Raw genomic sequence first — 18,010 nt, forward strand, 5'->3', positions numbered from 1 at the left:
ATACAAACCACGGAGCTGCTGGAGGCGAGCGGGGCGGCCCAGGGGCGGACGGCGCGAGACGCCGAGGGCTTAGCGACGCTGGACGCGGCCCGGAGCCCGGCGGGCAGTCGGGCCGCTTGCCTCCCCTAGACCCCCGCCCCTGCCCTCCTCACACCTGCGTCTCTTTCCAGGGGCCTGGCGTGCCAGCCCACAATCCTTTGCCCACCAGAAGCTCCCGGGGTTTTAAAACAAAGAAACGCACCTAGAACCTATTTCCTGTGTGCGGCTCGGCTTTCTGTACGCCTGGGTGGGTGTGTGGGGAGACCCGATCTCCACTGCCTGCTCTGCGACCACCGCCTGAGCTACCCCGGCTCACAGCCGCTCCAGGCGAATCTAGGTCAGACGAGGGTTTCAAGCCCCTGGCGACTCCGACATTTTGTGGGGTCCCTCAGCTCAGTTCAGTTGAGTCGCTCAGTAGTGACCGACTCTTTGCGACCCCATGAACCGCAGCACGCCAGGCCTCCCTGTCCATCACCAACTCCCGGAGTCCACCCAAACCCACGTCCATTGAGTCGGTGATGCCGTCCAACCATCTCATCCTCTGTCGTCCCCTTCTCCTCCTGCCCTCAAACTTTCCCAGTATCAGTGTCTTTTCTAATGAGTCAGCTCTTCGCATCAGGTGGCCAAAGGATTGGGGTTTCAGCTTCAACATCAGTCCTTCCAATGAACACCCAGGACTGATCTCCTTTAGGATGGACTGGTTGGACCTCCTTGCAGTCCAAGGAACTCTCAAGAGTCTTCTCCAACACCACAGTTCAAAAGCACCAATTCTTTGGCGCTCAGCTTTCTTTATAGTCCAATTCTCACATCCATACATGACCACTGGAAAAACCATAGCCTTGACTAATCGGACCTTTGTTGGCAAAGTAATGTCTCTGCTTTTTAATACGCTGTCTAGGTTGGTCATAAATTTCCTTCAAAGGAGTAAGCATCTTTTTAATTTCATGGCTGCAATCACCATCTGCAGTGATTTTGGAGCCCAGAAAAATAGTCAGCCACTGTTTCCACTGTTTGCCCATCTATTTGCCATGAAATGATGCGACTGGATGCCATGATCTTAATTTTCTGAATGTTGAGCTTTAAGCCAACTTTTTCACTCTCCTCTTTCATCAAGAGGCTTTTTAGCTCTTCTTCACTTTCTGCCATAAGGGTGGTGTCATCTACATATCTGAGGTTATTGATATTTCTCCCGGAAATCTTGATTCCAGCTTGTGTTTTATCCAGCCCAGCATTTCTCATGATGTACTCTGCATATAACTTAAATACGCAGGGTGACAATATACAGCCTTGACATACTCCTTTTCCTATTTGGAACCAGTCTGTTGTTCCATGTCCAGTTCTAACTGTTGCTTCCTGACCTGCATACAGGTTTCTCAAGAGACAGGTCAGGTGGTCTGGTATTCCCATCTCTTTCAGAATTTTCCAGTTGTGATCCACACAGTCAAAGGCTTTGGCCTAGTCGATAAAGCAGAAGTAGATGTTTTTCTAGAACTCTCTTGCTTTTTCCATGATCCAGCAGATGTTGGCAGTTTGATCTCTGGTTCCTCTGCCTTTTCTAAAACCAGCTTGAACATCTAGGAGTTCACGGTTCACATATTGCTGAAGCCTGGCTTGGAGAATTTTGAGCATTACTTTACTAGTGTGTGAGATGACTGCAATTGTGCGGTAGTTTGAGCATTCTTTGGCATTGCCTTTCTTTGGGATTGGAATGAAAACTGACCTTTTCCAGTCCTGTGGCCACTGCTGAGTTTTCCAAATTTGCTGGCATGTTGAGTGCAGCACTTTCACAGCATCATCTTGTAGGATTTGAAATAGCTCAACTGGAATTCCATCACCTTCTCTAGCTTTGTTCATAGTGATGCTTCCTAAGGCCCACTTGACTTCACATTCCAGGATGTCTGGCTCTAGGTGAGTAATCACACCATTGTGATTATCTGGGTCATGAAGATCTTTTTTGTCCAGTTCTTCTGTGTATTCTTGCCATCTCTTCTTAATATCTTCTGCTTCTGTTAGGTCCATACCATTTCTGTCCTTTATTGAGCTCATCTTTGCATAAAATGTTCCCTTGATATCTCTAATTTTCTTGAAGAGATCTCTAGTCTTTCCCATTCTATTGTTTTCCTCTATTTCTTTGCATTGATCGCTGAGGAAGGCTTTCTTATTTCTCCTTGCTATTATTTGGAACTCTGCTTTCAAATGGGTATATCCTTCCTTTTCTCCTTTGCTTTTTGCTTCCCTTCTTTCCACAGCTATTTGTAAGTCCTCCTCAAACAGCCATTTTGCTTTTTTGCATTTCTTTTTCTTGGGGATGGTCTTGATTCCTGTCTCCTGTACAATGTTACGAACCTCCATCCACAGTTCATCAGATTCTCATCTATCAGATCTAGTCCCTTATATTTCTCACTTCCACTGTATAGTATAAGGGATTTGATTTAGGTCATACCTGAATGGTCTAGTGGTTTTCTCCACTTTCTTCAATTTCAGTCTGAATTTGGCAGTGAGGAGTTCATGATCTGAGCCACAGTCAGCTCCCTGTCTTGTTTTTGCTGACCGTATAGAGCCTCTCCATCTGTGGCTGCAAAGAATAAAATCAATCTGATTTTGGTGTTGACCATCTGGTGATGTCCATGTAGAGAGTCTTCTCTTGTGTTGTTGGAAGAGGGTGTTTGCTATGACTAGTGTGTTCTCTTGGAAGAACTCTATTGGCCTTTGCCCTGCTTCATTCTGTACTCCAAGGCCAAATATGCCTGTTACTCCAGGTGTTTCTTGACTTCCTACTTTTGTATTCCAGTCCTCTATAATGAAAAGGACATCTTTTTTGGGTGTTAGTTCTAGAAGGTCTTGTAGGTCTTCATAGAACTGTTCAACTTCAGCTTCTTCAGCGTTACTGGTCGAGACATAGACTTGGATTACCGTGATATTGCATGGTTTGCCTTGGAAACGGACAGGCTAAACTTTAAATCTGAGGTTTGTGCTGTTACCGAACGCACAACAGGGTTCACGCCTGTGGGCATCCACAAAGCAGGTTAACATCTTCCCATTGATTTAACTTCATTCTGCTGCTGCAAAGGCTACCTACCATTGTGTTGGAGAGCATCAGCTTGGGGCAGTTTTCTTGGAGAGGTGTTTACCACGCTCTCTCTTTCTTGCGAGAAGGTGGGGTCAGAAAGCAGAAAGTGTTTAATTACGTTGCTTGGGGCTTTTGTTTTTGAGGGAAATTCACATAACATACAATTAACTATTTTAAAATATGAACAATTCAGTGTTATTTAGTACATTCATAGTGTTGTGCAAATGATCACCTCTCTCTGGTTGAAAAACTTTCTCACTCTGGAAGAACAGCTATTAACCCTGAAAGTAAGCACTCCCATCGCATTTCACCCAGCCCCTGGCAACAACTAATTGGCTGTCTCCACGGATTTACCTTATTCTGGAGATTTCCTATAAAACAATAAAATATGTGACCTTTCATGCTTGATTTCTTTCACTTATGTTTTGAGACTCGTGGACATTGTAGCATGTACCAGTACTTTGTCCATTTTATGGCTGAATAATACTCCATTCGGTGTCCATTCTTCTGTTTGTCTTTTCCCACCTTTTGGCTTTCATGAATAATAGTGCTATAAACATTCGTGTACAAGTTTCTGTGTGGATGTATGTTTTCATTTGTCTTGGGTACACTCAGGAATGGAACTGCTGAGTTTTATGGTATTTGTATGTTTAACTCTTTGAGGAACTGCCAAACTGTTTTCCTCAACTGTTGAACAATTTTACATTCCCACCACCAACGTAAGAGGGTGCCAATTTCTCCACATCCTTGTCAGCATTTATTTTCTGTATTTTTTATTGTAGGCCACGTTTCAATAAGTTGAGCTCAATTAGTAATAAGCAATTTTCTGTCATTAAAGTTTTTTAAATCATTTGACTAGCCATTTCTCATCTGCTTTGTACCAAAATTTACTGAAGTATTCATCTTATGGTTGGAGAATTTACATTCAAAATTTTCAGGATTAATACTGCTACAATAAATGTTGTTATATGTAAATCTTTGTTCACATTTGTTTACTTCTGTATCTTCTAGAATATATTCATAGGAGTGGAACTACTTGGTAAAGTAATATGAAACTTTCTAGGCTTTTGACAAATGTTACTAAATTACTTCCTAGAAACATTATACCAGTTTCTATCATGGCATTCACTGAGTAAATCACTTAAAAAATTTTTTTGTCAACATGATAGGCAAAAATAAGTGGTATCTTATTTTACATTTGCATCTCTTTGGCAGTGAAATGGACTTTTCCTCCCAAGTCTATTGTTCATTTGCATTTCTTTTATAAAGTTCTTTCATCTATATTTTTATTGTTGCTTAGTGCTTTTCTTACTGATTTGTAATTCTTCAATAATGTGTTTATGATAAGCCCAATAAGGCAACAGAGGCCTTGACCAGCCTACCAACCAGACCATTCCATCCAACAACAGCAGAATACATATGCTTCTCAAGAGTACATGGAATATTCTCTAGGATACCCCACATATTAGGTAATGTCTCAATAAGTTTAAAAAGATTTAAATCATGCAAAGTATGATTAAGGTAAACTACAGACTTCAGATGACAGTGCTGGGGGATAGTGGCGTGCAGTACAGGCTCACTGATGTTGACGGTGGGGGAACCTCAAGTGCAGACGCAATGACATGGTGCTTTTTGCTGAATTTTGATGTGAACTTAAAACTGCTGTAAAAAAATCTATTAAAAATTAATAACTTGTGTACTTAAATAGTTAAAGTATATACTGAGGCATAGTCAACATTTCAACTCCTAATTCTAATAGGTAAAATATTCAATAGGTATTTGGTCATACACTGAATGGTGAAAATTCTTATACCTCAGGTCTGGGCAATGAAACCACTGGTTAAGAATGGAACACCAGATAGAGAAAAGCAAGGTCCTTTGCACCCTCAAGTCCTTTGGGGAGCAGAACCAGGAAGGTGATTAGAAAACGAATTCATCACTTTAAGTGTTCACTTAAATCCAAATTCCTTCAGGAGAGATAAGACATATTAAAATGCTCAGAGGTCATCCAACCATTGAAATTTCTGTATAATTGACAACTGGGTGACTCTGGAATAGGGCGGAGCAGGTATGCCTGTCTCTGTGGGAAACGCTCCATTCTGAGAGTGGTGGCATTCGGGAACAGGCTGGCAACGCCACAGGCATGAGTCCGGCAACATTATCTGTCCATAGTAAGTCAGGCTCCCCTTCCACCCACCCTGTTCTAAAGCTGAAGCTGTAGACAGGGTACAAGTAGCCAAAGGAAACCAAAAATATGCGTTGAGACTTAGAAAAATGGAAAGAAGTGTTGAGATATAATATGCAAGAATAATATGTATTCTGCTGTTGTTGGATGGAATGGTCTGGTTGGTAGGCTGGTCAAACTAGTAACTAAAGCTTGTAAGAGATAACAATACTCAAACTGCCCTTCAGTTACATGATGTGTTATCTGTAGAACTCCAGCTGTGTGTGAAAAGTAAAGTTAAAATGTCTAGAAGTGATCTTCAAGATGTCAGTCGACTTCCAGTAACACCAGCTGTCAGTGCGACTGCCTGCCTGTCATCATCGGTGTACTCCACCAGTCTATACTGGTTCAGCTAACTGGCTTGGCTTGGATTCCTGTAGAGTTGTGCTAAAGTGAAATATCTACATTGTCTGATCTAGCTTTAATGGATAGCAGGTGCAGTGGATAGAGGAAACATCCTGACCATTCCAGTATCAGGTATCTATCAAATAATGCTGATTGAGGTGCCAGTAGTGTCCCTGTGAGAGGCTGTGGAGACCCCAGTTAACCTGAGTTAAATAAAAATGTTGCATCCCAGGATAACATGTTAGAAATTAGATGAATCCAATAAGGTAGTAGTGTACACATTAGACACCAAGGAAGCACTTCCAAGTGGGATTCTCTGAGTTGCTGGATTCAAAGTCCAGTCCGGCAGCCTTGGTGGGACTCGATGTCATTGTAGGGCATGGTCCTGCACTGGTGCCAATAACCCAAGCTCACCCTGGCTCATTTTCTTAAATTTGTCTTGAATTCAGGCCAGTTACTAGGATTCACTCCTCTTAAGAATTGAACCCATCTGTAACTGACTTTAGGTAAAGAACTGAAGCAATGGAACATGTCTGGGGACCTGTGGACAGTCCTGCCAGCAGGCCTACACTTTGGTCCTTTGTGAGGTGGGGTTTCTTCTTCTGGGAAAAAATGGTCATGGCTGACTGCCACTACAAAAGCAGGCTTCTGCCCAGTGTGGTAAGTTACATCCTAACAAGGAAAGGAAGATGTTCCAGTCCTCAAGACTTCGTGTCAAGATTTTGCTATGCTTGCTACTTGATAATCCCGGGGCTGAAAAATGGAGGCAGCACGTCAGGGCCGCCTGTGAAAGGGAAAGCGGCAGCTGGCCATCGCCCCTGCTAGTCACCTCAGGTGCTCGTGATGGAAACGGAACTCAGCCCATGGACGCTGAAGTGGGCAGTGCAGCTCTAGTACTGCTTACATGCTTTACACACTCAAGGAAAGAACCTTCAGGCGAGAACTGAAAAACCCGTGCCGTTAGCTGACTTATTATAGTCTCAAGTCAAATTAAAAGGGACATGGGTGATAAACCCTTGACTCATGTGTCTCTTGGAGTTCTGAATCTTTCACTCACTGCCTATAAAATGAATCAATTAATAAATGAAGGTCCTGGCAAGGAAGGAGGCATCCTCTGATTGCTGGCCAAGAATTCTTCTAGGACACTCTCCCCGACTTTTCCAGGCATATAATCCTCAAGCTCCCAAGGCAATCTTGGGACACGAATCACAAGGACAAGTGAGATGGTAAGTGAGCAAGTAGGGTGTCTAGAACCCTCGACAAGCCAAACTTTAGAATGATGGAAGCAGGCTTTCCTTGCCAGAAGCTCAACTATGGCCAGAGGCTACAACCTTTGGGAGGGCAGAGGGCCAAAAAATGTGCAGGAGCTCACATTTTGTCATCCTGTCCACAACTGTAGGAATTTCTGTATGAAGAGGCACAGAGGAAAACTAGAAATCAAATCTGTGTCCTTTATTTCATCAAGTGGGCATATCCACAAGCCCATGCTGTGTCCTGTCTCAACAGGTTGCTGGATGATTTCCTGGGCCTGAGGCACATGATGACCTGGGCTCTGCTCTCTAGACAGATGGCAGGGGTGGGCAGCGGAGAAGGGCTGAACACGGAGGCTGAGACCCCCCCAGCACTGAAGGGGGACAGAGAGCAAGGATGTAGGACCATGATGACAGGAGCAGTAGGAGCCTTGAAGGACCTAAGTTGAACATTTTGAGGTGAGAGGCCTCTCCACCCAGGCCTCCATGTCCACGGACAGCCACACCCAGACTGTCGGTAGAGAAAAAGCTGCTGCCACCCACTGTGGTGCTACATTCTTCTAGATTCTTCTAGAAGTCCCTTTTTTTTTTCTGCCGTGGTTAAGGTCTGGGAGCAGGAATCGTTTGTCAGAAGAATGCAGAAGCCACTTCCTGGAGTCCACCTTTTCAAGATGAGTTGTTTGAGGCTTCAAGAATGAGAGAGAAGGAAGTGGAGAACAGAGACAAGAGAGGCTACCAGGCCCAAGCATAGAGGCTGGGAGCCATGTGCAGTCAGTCGGGCAGAGCAGTGGTCAGTGGAGTCGTGGGTTGGAGGCTGAGATACCTCTGGGCTCGCTGCCACCAAACCGGAGAACTGAGGCAGAGGCAGCCTACCACTTGCTGAGGAGACAGAACTTAGGCACCGAGTAACAAAGACTCCTCTGCAGAATTGCCACTCCCTGCCCCAACAGTCTCCAGGGGTCTGCTCCAGACAGAGCCCAGCAGCCAGGGAGGCGGGGCCTACTGCTGGGATATCATGGCAAGTGCCCAGTCCAAGAAAGCCACTGTGGTGTCCTGTAGTCTGAGCCAGGTCCAGTGAGCAGCCTCACTGAGCTGTGTCTTCATGCACTCCCAAGTCACCTCGCCTCTGGGAGGAAAGCAGACATTTTGGGGGTTGGGAAATTGTGATGCGCAATTACTGTGTTAAGTCAAAGAGCTGTAGCTCATACTCACAACCCCGATCCCAAAGTGCCCAAGGGATGCGCAGGGGACAGGGCAGAGCGAGAAAAACAAAAGGGGAGCTGTGTCCCCAGAGAAAGGGCCTGGGGTCACAGGCCTTCTGCTGGAGCCCTGGGGTAGGGTCTCACCTGCATGCCTTGTGGCAGTGCTCCTGGATCTGGGCCAGGGCCTCAAGCAGCATGTGCCACGTAGGCAGCAGGATGCTGTGATAAAGAAACAGGAGCAGCTCCCTCAGAGACCGGAGCAGCTGGTTCAGAGTGTCAGGGAGCTGGGTCTGTAGCTGGACCATGGAGAATGGACGGGTTAGAACGACAGGGAAGGCAGTCCACGTGGGGCTGCACCTTCCCAAGAACACAGCCATCCGGCGAGAGGTCAGAGCCTTCTCTGACCTCTCTGTCTCTGGCTTACCCTCTGGAAGAGGTTGGCGAGGCTGTCACCGAACCAGGCAAGGTGTGAGGCACAGTGGGCAGAAAGGAAGCCGACGGTGGCATTGGTGTGGGCCCAGACCAGCTGCAAGCCAGGCCTCACCACAGTCAGCAGGTGGGAGCCCCAGGCTGGCAATGTCTTCTCCAGCCAGCTGTAGGGGAGACACAGAGAGAGGAAGGTGTCTGGAGTCTCCCAAGCAGGCTGGCCTAAGAACAGCTGGGGCAAGGGAGGCCTTGGGAGGGGAAAACCACAGCGGCTTCCCATTGACTGTCAATGCCGTCACCACCCTGAACAGGCAAGCCCTCTCTCCCACGCCTCCCTCTCCCCTCTAGATCCCCCCTACCCCACCCCCGGAGGTCTCACCTGTAGCCCTGCAGGCTATAGGAGTAGATCTTGGTGCATGCTTGTTGGCCAGCAGGCAAGACACCAGATGACTGAAGCAGCTGGCCAGAAAGGGAGGCTGCGGAGAGGGGGCCTCGGGTGAGTGAGGAGGTGAGCGGGGCAGGGACTGGGGAGGCAGGCACTACAGGCCCCAGAGCAGGCTCAGTGAGGGATGGGCCAGAACTGGACATGCTCACAGGGTCGCAGAGCTGGCTCCACTCTGCTCTAGAGCACGTGTAGAGGGAGGGTTGCAGGCCAGGGGAGCAAGAAGGGTGCAGCCAGGTGGAGCTAAGGACTTGGGCATCAGGAAACCTCGAGTTTGAGGGTTAGCCTTTCTACTTCCTAGCTGTGATCTTATGCTAATTGGTAAATCTTTCTGAGCCTCAATTTCCTCAAAAATTAAAAACAAGATACACTACTCAAATAAGACCATGAATATGCAAGCATTTCTACAATGCAAAGCACAAACACATCTGTCAGAAAAATGTCTGTTCTGGAGTGTGTGCAGGGGCGGGGAGTGGTACATCCAGCTCTGTGTCCCCACAAAAAGCCCCTGGCTATCTCCTTTGCCAGCCAATCCCTGCTTACCCTGGAAAGAGCTGTGTGACCGGAAGTCATGGCACAGGAAACCTATGGCAAAGACCAGCACCAACAGAAGTAGCCGTGTCCAGGGCAACCGGAAGCCCCGAGCCTGCTGCAACAGACTCTAGAAGGAGAAGGGGCAGGGAGCAGTGGTCAGAAGGGAGCAGGGCTGGCCCTGGCCTCCTAAGGCAGGCCTCAAGCTCGGCCTTCCACAGAGAGGATCCAGCCCTCTCACTACTCCAGAGGTGGTGGGAGCTCCAGCGGCAGGTGGGGCAGGAATGTCATACAGGTCCAACCCAGGGTGTGCAGAGACTGCGAGAAGAGTCTATGGGTGGCGGTGGGAGGCGAGGGCAGTGGGCTGGGCGCTGGCACCTTGCAGGCCGAGTCGCAGGTGACAACATCCTGATTGCTGCCGCTGCCCTTCCTCAGCAGATCCTGGTTGGTAAGCTTGAAGGACTGAATGGTTTCTTGCAATGACTTCTGCGTCTGTAGAGTAGGAGAAGTCTAGGCTGAAAATGTTACGATTTAGCCCACAAGGGAACCCTGAGCTTCCATTCTGCTTCGTATTCCACACCAGAAGTGCTAATGGAGCACCTTCCCAGAAAGCGGGGCCAGTGGCGGGGGTACGAACTCAGAACCCAGACGAGGCTCAGCCTGCCATGTCTTCCCAGCTCACCTTCTTGGGAATACGCTCCCAGGACCTGAGCAGGTGTTCCAGCAGCAGGCTGTGGGGAAAGCACAATCCTTTCCCATCAGGAGGCCCACCTGGCCCCTCCCGTCCTCCATGGGCCCCAGCTCCTTCAGGCTGAAAGACCCTCCATGCCCTGTCCCCCACCCCCACAGAGGAGCAGCTTCCTGGAAGCCTCCCTGCAAAGCCCCCACAGGTATGAGCCTGAACAACAGTGACAAACATCCCCCTTCTGCTTTTGGACAGGACACACCATGAAGAGTAAATTAAGGTTTCTCTGTGTGGATCAGAGGCAGGTGACCCCCACCCCCCCACCTGCCTGGACTGTGACAGGTGCTTGGGGTAGAGCTGCCGCCAGACACTGGTGCTGAGGGGGTCCACCATCAGGCACTCGGTCAGGCTTCTCAGGAGCTGCACAGGAGATAGAAGGGAGAGACTGCTGGGCCCCGGGCAATGGTGGGGAGTGCTAAGAGCTAACTCCCCCTCTTAGTTAGTGCTAAGTGGGGCCCCCCAGGCAGCACTCCACCCTGAAGGGTGGAGAAATTGTGCCCATACCCTCAAAATCTCCAAGAGGCTATAAAGGGGAGGAAGGGGCTCCTGAGATCAAAATTCGCTTGTCTGCAAGGGACCATGAGAGACTGGTCAGATCTGAACAGGCTGCCTTTTCAGCTCCATTCTTCTGAGGGTGAAGCATAAGGGAGCCAGCAGTTGGCTGTTGGGACCAAGCTGGGGAGGGCGGGGCGGAGAGGGGAGAAAACAGGCTCCCAGTGGCAGGGCCTGTCAGCAGATAGGGACCTTACCCCACCCCAAGAAGGAGAAAGGCACCTCCCACCAGTCCTCACCTCTTTCTTCATCTCCGGAGGGCAGCCAGGGGTGGCTCTGGACAGGAAGGAGGGGAAGTAGGTATGCAGCGTGGATTCCGGCTTTGCCCCAAATGCCAGCACCTTCAGTCGTGGGTACAGCTGACATAGCTGCTCCTGCAGGCTGTGGAGGGGGTTGAGAGGAGAGCTGAGCATAGACTCTAATTGGCTTTGTGTGCTTGTGTCCCTTGCGCCTGCAGCAAAGTCCATACCCTGCCCAAGGTGGTGGTCATGAAGGGCCTTTTAATGGTTCTGCATCTTTCTAGACTCAGAGACTTCTTGGAAAATCTGCTCAGTCATGGGTTCCCTCCCCAGAAAATGCCCACAGGCCAATCACCATGGAGGGCCCATGTAATTCCAAGGGTTCAAAGATCCTATGTACATGCGGGTTGATAATCTCAGATTGAGGGTGGCCGGAGGTGAAGGGACAGATATAGTGTCCTAACCCTCTGCTGGGGTCCTTCACAGAAGGTTGTGCCCTGGGACAGCCCTACCTGGGAGTCAAGGAGTTGTTGGGCATATAGGCAAAGTCCAGAAGTGGGAAGAGGTCCTTGGGGCCAATCATGCCAAAGCCCTTGGTGAGGTTGGGGTGCATCCTGTGGGGGAGGAAAGAAACAGGCTTGTTGGGGAACACCTGCCCTGGCCACGGTCCCAGCTAAGAACATCTAAGAAAAAGGGCATAAACTCCACTCCATCCCCCCAACTTCCTGGCTCCCTCCCTTTCCTTCTTCACCACCACATTCTGACTTGGGAGGAGCTGGTCCTGATGCTTCTTCACATCTATGGAAACCAGAATCACAGCATCCCATTTTGCTGAAATAGCTACCTGAAAACACCCTGGGCCTGCTCTTCCCCTTCACCCCCAATTACTCACAGGAGCAGCCGATCCAGGTATGCAATGGCGAAGGGAGACAGAGACTTGATGCCCAGCACAGGTAGCATAATCCCCAGCCACACTGTGGAGACAAAGGTCAGGGAGGAAGCGTCAAGCCTGGATCCACTGGGGACATTAAAGAGGAACTTCCAGCTCCAAAACCTTTCTTTTACCTCTCAGTCCCTCGGTGAGGTTGGTAAAACCTGCTTGACCCAGGGCCCACATGATAGTCAGACACTTGGATGGTCGGCTCTGGTGGGACCTCAGCAGTTCCAGGAACTGGGGAGACCAGTGAGGGAGGCAGGTTGGGAAAGGGCAAAGCACCAGGAGCACCCCCAAAGCCAAGGAAGAAGACAGAATTCAACTGGGAGAGGACAATGGAGCAGTGTGGTAATGTGGTGGAGTGACTCAGAGCACAGGCTCTGGCACCAGGCTATGGTCTTCACTCACATTTATCACTTACTAGTTGACCAACTTTACAAAGTAACTGACCCCTGCTGTGGCTCAATCTTCTCATCTACAAAATGGGAACAATAGCAGTACCTACCTCATATATGTACACAGTGCTAACGCTGTTAGCTAACTACTTGTCTTACAGGACCTCCCGCATCCCTTAACTGGGTTCAACAGAGTCGATTCTGCCCAGTCTCCCCAGTCCTGGCCTCCCAATGGGCCCATCACAACCCTGAGCTCACCTTGCCTAGGTTCGTGGTGACAATCTTGGGCTTGTCTTGCAGAATGGCCTGGATACAGATGCGGTAACCGTGCAGTGACTCCCCTGGAGATACACATTCTCAGACCCACATATACTTATCAGCACCCCAAACCTGTAATCTCTCTTTCAACAGCTGAGAGCCCAGAACCCAGGCCCAGGGAGTCCTAGCATCCTCCTTCTTTTCCAAGAGTGCTGGAATTAGCATATTTCTCTGCTAAAAGAGAACCTCTTCAGTTACTCTAGAAGCAGAAAAAAGGGGATTAGGTTCCCAAGATAGGACTGGCCTAATTCTCACGGGACCCTCTCACCTGGAGTCTTATCCAGTTCTTGTAGCATGGTGAATAGACAATGGTCGAAAAAGAGCTCCAGGGATCCCGCAGCCTTCGCCAATAGCCCTCGGATGATGCCACGCAGCTCCCGGCTCACCAGGCTGTAGGGATAATCTGGGGTCGATAGTCCTCATATGAGAGCTAGCACCAGAAGCCTCTGCTAGCTCTGAGGCCTCTGCTTTGCTCCCTGAGAACTGTAAGTGAAGGCAGAGGTCACTGCACTGTGGCTGGCATCCTCCCTATTTCAACGAGGCCCAGGAACTTTGAAGCCATGCTAATCTGAGGACAGCTCAAATCACCAGGTAAGTCAGGGCAGTGGGGGGCATGGGGCTCAGTTACTAAGTAATGCGCTTACATACAGCCCTTTCAGAATTTTCTTCAACTCGTCTGGAGAACTAACCGTGAGGATGCTGGCTAAGTGTGGGTTCACTCGGAGGTACTTGGAGCTTGTAGTTGAGATAGCTGGCCAGGTCCTTCAACCACACGGATGGGTTTCCAGAGAACACACTCTGGCTCTTGTCCAGTTCCTTCTGCAGATCTGCCAGGTCCAGCTGCCAGGAACACAGGCCCCTCATGGTAAGTTTTGGGTGTAGAGTAATGGGGTAGAGGTGGGGAAATGGTTGAACTAGGTGGTGGCAGGAAAAACAAAGGGTTTCTGCTTTTCAATGCAAGTATGTGGAATGCCATACTTTTGTTGCATCCAGATCTTCAGGAACTAGAGAACAAGACAATTGTTAACTGCTGATCTCAAGAACTAATACTCTTGGGTCCCTCACATGTTCAAGGGGAGAAACAGAAGACAAGACGGAAAGTGAAAGATCATTCCTTCCTTGGCGGGAGGAACCACAAGCAGTTTTTCTAAACCCTCTGTGTATCTCTGGATTTTCAAGGTTTTCCCCTCACTAATCTATGGTTCTCTATAAACTCATTCCCTTTCTAGCCTAAGAGCAGACACTGCATCCCATTGGATTTCCATCCTTTCCTGAAGGCCTCCTCTTAGTCAGCAGTGCCCCTCATCCCACAGGTCCCTCAGGAGCCCATCCCTGTCCCACTTCTTTCATCCTCTCTACTCCTCGGATCCTCATTCTTCCCCTGCCTAAAGTCTCGCCACACTCACAGCTTTCAGTGCCTCCTCCAGGCTGCGAAAGCGGCCCTGCTTCTGGTTCTGGTTGGTGAGGGTCGCCACCTTCTTAGCCTGCTTCTTGTTCCCCGGTTTCTTAGGCTCCACAGCAGGAGGTGGAACCTGCTCCTTATTCTGCCGCTTCATGATTTTCTCAAAGCCCCGCTCATACAGGGTGCTTGTCGTCTGGATTGGAGCTGGGGTAATGACAGGCAGAGAAAGGGGGGCAGCCCTGAATCAGGAGGGCCTCACAGAAACAGTGGTCCCTCCCCACACACTGGCACTTAATTAATCTCCAGGGAGGAGCCTGCCTCAAAGCCCCTTCTTGCATCCTGCTTAAGGACCCCTCCTGGTGGTTTCTTTCAGTTACCACAGCTCTTGAGTTCATGGGCTCTTTCAGAGATAAGGCATTTCTTTATTAGGAAATCAGAGTATGGGAAAATTGGGCAGGTGGGTGGTGTCCAACACAGAGGGCTGGCTTCTTTATTGAGTGGCTACCAGTTTGGGAAATCACGGTTTTCCCATCTTGGTTCTACCCCAGTTCCTCTTGGTTCTGATGTGACAACTCTATAATCAACAAGTGGCAAGCTTTCTCTGCTCCTCCAGGAGGCTTTGAGGAAACAGGCACCGCTTGGAATAATACTTGATGGGTGTGGAGATGTGTGTGGTGGATCATTTTCTCCCACTGCCGGGCCTCATGAGCGTCCAGGTCCCCACGCCAACCCCCTACCTGCAGGTTACTTAAGGCGGGGGCCCAGTCTATGATGAACCAGACTGCCTCTCCGCAGCTCCCGGACACCTGTCCGGCAAGGCCAGGCTATAGGGCCCGGGAACAGCTGGCAGGGAGCGTGTGCTGTCTGCTGAGCATCCGAAGACGAGAATCCCGGTCCCCTCTAATAAGTGATCCTGGGGAAGTCGTCTAACTTCGTTGGGACTCAGTTTACTCATGTGAGTGGCGAGGACGGCGACCTCCCTCGCGCTGTCTACCTCTTGTGAGGGTCGAGAAACGCCAGGGGAGCGCCGGCTGAACTGGGAGGTACCAATCCGCAGGAGAGCTCGCGACTCCAGGAGCCCAGGGGTGTTTGGACCCTCTGGGCCCCGGTAGCTGCTCGCTCCCACCAGGGGTGGGGAGGTGGGGGGCAGACCCGGGGCGGGGCGACGGCTACAGGGGGGCGGCGGGCCGGGTGGGTACTCACGGGTCAGGTCGTACTTCCACACTCCGTTCGCCTCCCCGAGCGCCCGGCGGTCCCCTCCGCCGCCTTTACCACTGCCGCCGGCCCCAGGCCGCCGCCCCTTCTTCACCACCTCCCAGCGCCCCCCACCCGCAGTCTTCGCCGCCATGGCTCCCACCCTCCCGCCACGGCCGCCTCCCCAAGCTTTCCGGTCCGGTGCGGACGCGCCGCGTTCTGCCACGTCTCCTCGCAGGGCTTCGCGGCGCGTGACGCCACCCACAAGGCATCTTGGGACTTGTAGTCGTTGGTGTTTGCCGGGTTCTTCCGCTCTAGGGGTGGGCGCGGCGTCAGGAGCCTTTCTCAGCCAAAACAAACAAACAGCCAAGCAAAAGAAGTTGAGATGAGAGGCTACTGCTTTCGGACAACTTTTATTGAGCCAACCAGTCCATCCTAAAGGAGATCAGTCCTGGGTCTGATCAGTCCTTCATTGGAAGGACTGATGTTGAAGCTGAAACTCCAATACTTTGGCCACCTGATGCGAAGAGCTAATTCATTTGAAAAGACCCTGATACTGGGAAAGATTGAAGGCAGGAGGAGAAGGGGACGACAGAGGATGAGATGGTTGGACGGCATCACCGACTCAATGGACATGAGTTTGGGTGAACTCCGGGAGTTGGTGATGGACAGGGAGGCCTGGCGTGCTGCGGCTCATGGGGTCGCAAAGAGTCGGACACGACTGAGCGACTTAACTGAACTGAACGTGTAAGTATTGGGTGACTTGGTGAAAATTTAACTGTTTCTGGTTTTCTTTCCGTTCCAGCTGTGCACGAAGGATGAAATGAAAATTCTCCTCAGCTCCTGGGAGAGTTTGTAGATGAAATGCTCCCTTCCTTCCAGGAAAGTGCTAGTTTTTCTGTTGCTAATGATTAAACTTTGAGTTTAACCAGCTATTAAAAAAAAAAAAAGGTATTGTGAAGGAACAAGGAAGAGAGACAGGAGCTTGAGGATTCCTCACCTTGAGGCAGTGTTTGGGGTCGGGTGGGGCAGGAAGTAGAGAGCGGAGAGTCCTTCGAAAGGAGGCAGAGAAAAGTTTTTGGCCCTGGGACAGCCAGCACTGGGTTTCCCCTTGCGGGCAGTGGGAAAGAAAAGGCTCGGACTCCCTGCACAGCAGTCAGTCCCAAGTCCCAGGTGTGGCAGGGAAGCGATCAAGAACGGAAGACCTGAGGAACTACTTAAGCAGGTTACCTGCTCAGACATCCCCTATCTCTGGAGGTCCCTTGGGCCATGCTTGTTGTATCATGTGAGACCTCAAAACTGGAAGCATGCTGGCAGGGGAGTATGAGTGAAGGTGAACTAGAAGTGATTTATCATGATTAAGGAAATGTGCTATTTCATATGCCCTGCCATGCCAAGTTTTTTTCAGTCTTATCCGACTTCATGCGACCCTATGGACTGTAACCTGCCAGGCTCCTCTGTCCATGGGATTTTCCAGGCAAGAATACTGGAGTGAATTGCCCTCCTCCAGGGGATCTTCCCAACCCAGGGATCAAACCTGCATCTTTTAAGTCTCCAGCATTGACATGATGGTTCTTTTTACCACTAGTGCCACATGGGAAGCTTACTATTTAATGCACACTCCCTCATTTGACTATGAGATTCATACCTGCCATACTGAGGAACAGGCCAGGCAAGCGTTTATAGTAAGAACTAGAGTCCAACTGAAATGGACTGGAATGGGTGAATTTAACTCAGATGACCATTATATTTACTACTGTGGGCAGGAATCCCTCAGAATAAATGGAGTGGCCATCATGGTCAATGAAAGAGTCCGAAATGCAGTACTTGGATGCAATCTCAAAAACGACAGAATGATCTCTGTTCATTTCCAAGGCAAAGCATTCAATATCACAGTAATCCAAGTCTATGCCCCAACCGGTAACGCTGAAGAAGCTGAAGTTGAACGGTTCTATGAAGACCTACAAGACCTTTTGGAACTAACACCCAAAAAAGATGTCCTTTTCATTTTAGGGGACTGGAATGCAAAAGTAGGAAGTCAAGAAACACCTGGAGTAACAGGCAAATGTGGCCTTGGAATACGGAATGAAGCAGGGCAAAGACTAATAGAGTTTTGCCAAGAAAATGCACTGGTCATAACAAACACCCTCTTCCAACAACACAAGAGAAGACTCTATACATGGACATTATCAGATGGTCAACACCGAAATCAGATTGATTATATTCTTTGCAGCCAAAGATGGAGAAGCTCTATACGGTCAGCAAAAACAAGACCAGGAGCTGACTGGGGCTCAGACCGTGAACTCCTTATTGCCAAATTCAGACTTAAATTGAAGAAAGTAGGGAAAACCACTAGACCATTCAGGTATGACCTAAATCAAATCCCTTATGATTATACAGTGGAAGTGAGAAATAGATTTAAGGGCCTAGATCTGATAGATAGACTGCCTGATGAACTATGGAATGAAGTTCGTGACATTGTACAGGAGACAGGGATCAAGACCATCCCCATGGAAAAGAAATGCAAAAAAGCAAAATGGCTGTTTGAGGAGGCCTTACAAATAGCTGTGAAAAGAAGAGAAGCAAAAAGCAAAGGAGAAAAGGAAAGATATAAACATATGAACGCAGAGTTCCAAAGAATAGCAAGAAGAGATAAGAAAGCCTTCCTCAGCTATCAATGCAAAGAAATAGAGGAAAACAAT

General features: G+C 49.3%; 1 protein-coding gene across 1 annotated transcript; it reads right to left on the reverse strand.

Moving 5' to 3' along the window:
* Nucleotides 1–7,115: 7,115 nt before the first annotated feature.
* Nucleotides 7,116–15,485, reverse strand: TMEM214 (transmembrane protein 214). Its single transcript, XM_055540717.1, has 17 exons — nt 15,318–15,485; nt 14,119–14,318; nt 13,402–13,552; nt 12,981–13,115; nt 12,653–12,735; nt 12,131–12,236; nt 11,958–12,039; nt 11,578–11,679; nt 11,066–11,207; nt 10,543–10,634; nt 10,212–10,260; nt 9,908–10,021; nt 9,542–9,659; nt 8,936–9,032; nt 8,555–8,723; nt 8,275–8,426; nt 7,116–8,054 (listed from the first exon to the last, which is right to left on the reverse strand). Exons 1-17 carry the CDS (start codon nt 15,460–15,462, stop codon nt 7,928–7,930), a joined length of 2,064 nt encoding a protein of 687 aa, XP_055396692.1. The 5' UTR covers nt 15,463–15,485; the 3' UTR covers nt 7,116–7,927.
* Nucleotides 15,486–18,010: the final 2,525 nt, after the last annotated feature.

This window comes from Bubalus kerabau, chromosome 11 (genome assembly GCF_029407905.1).
Source record: "Bubalus kerabau isolate K-KA32 ecotype Philippines breed swamp buffalo chromosome 11, PCC_UOA_SB_1v2, whole genome shotgun sequence".
In the NCBI taxonomy this organism is placed as follows: domain Eukaryota; kingdom Metazoa; phylum Chordata; class Mammalia; order Artiodactyla; family Bovidae; genus Bubalus; species Bubalus kerabau.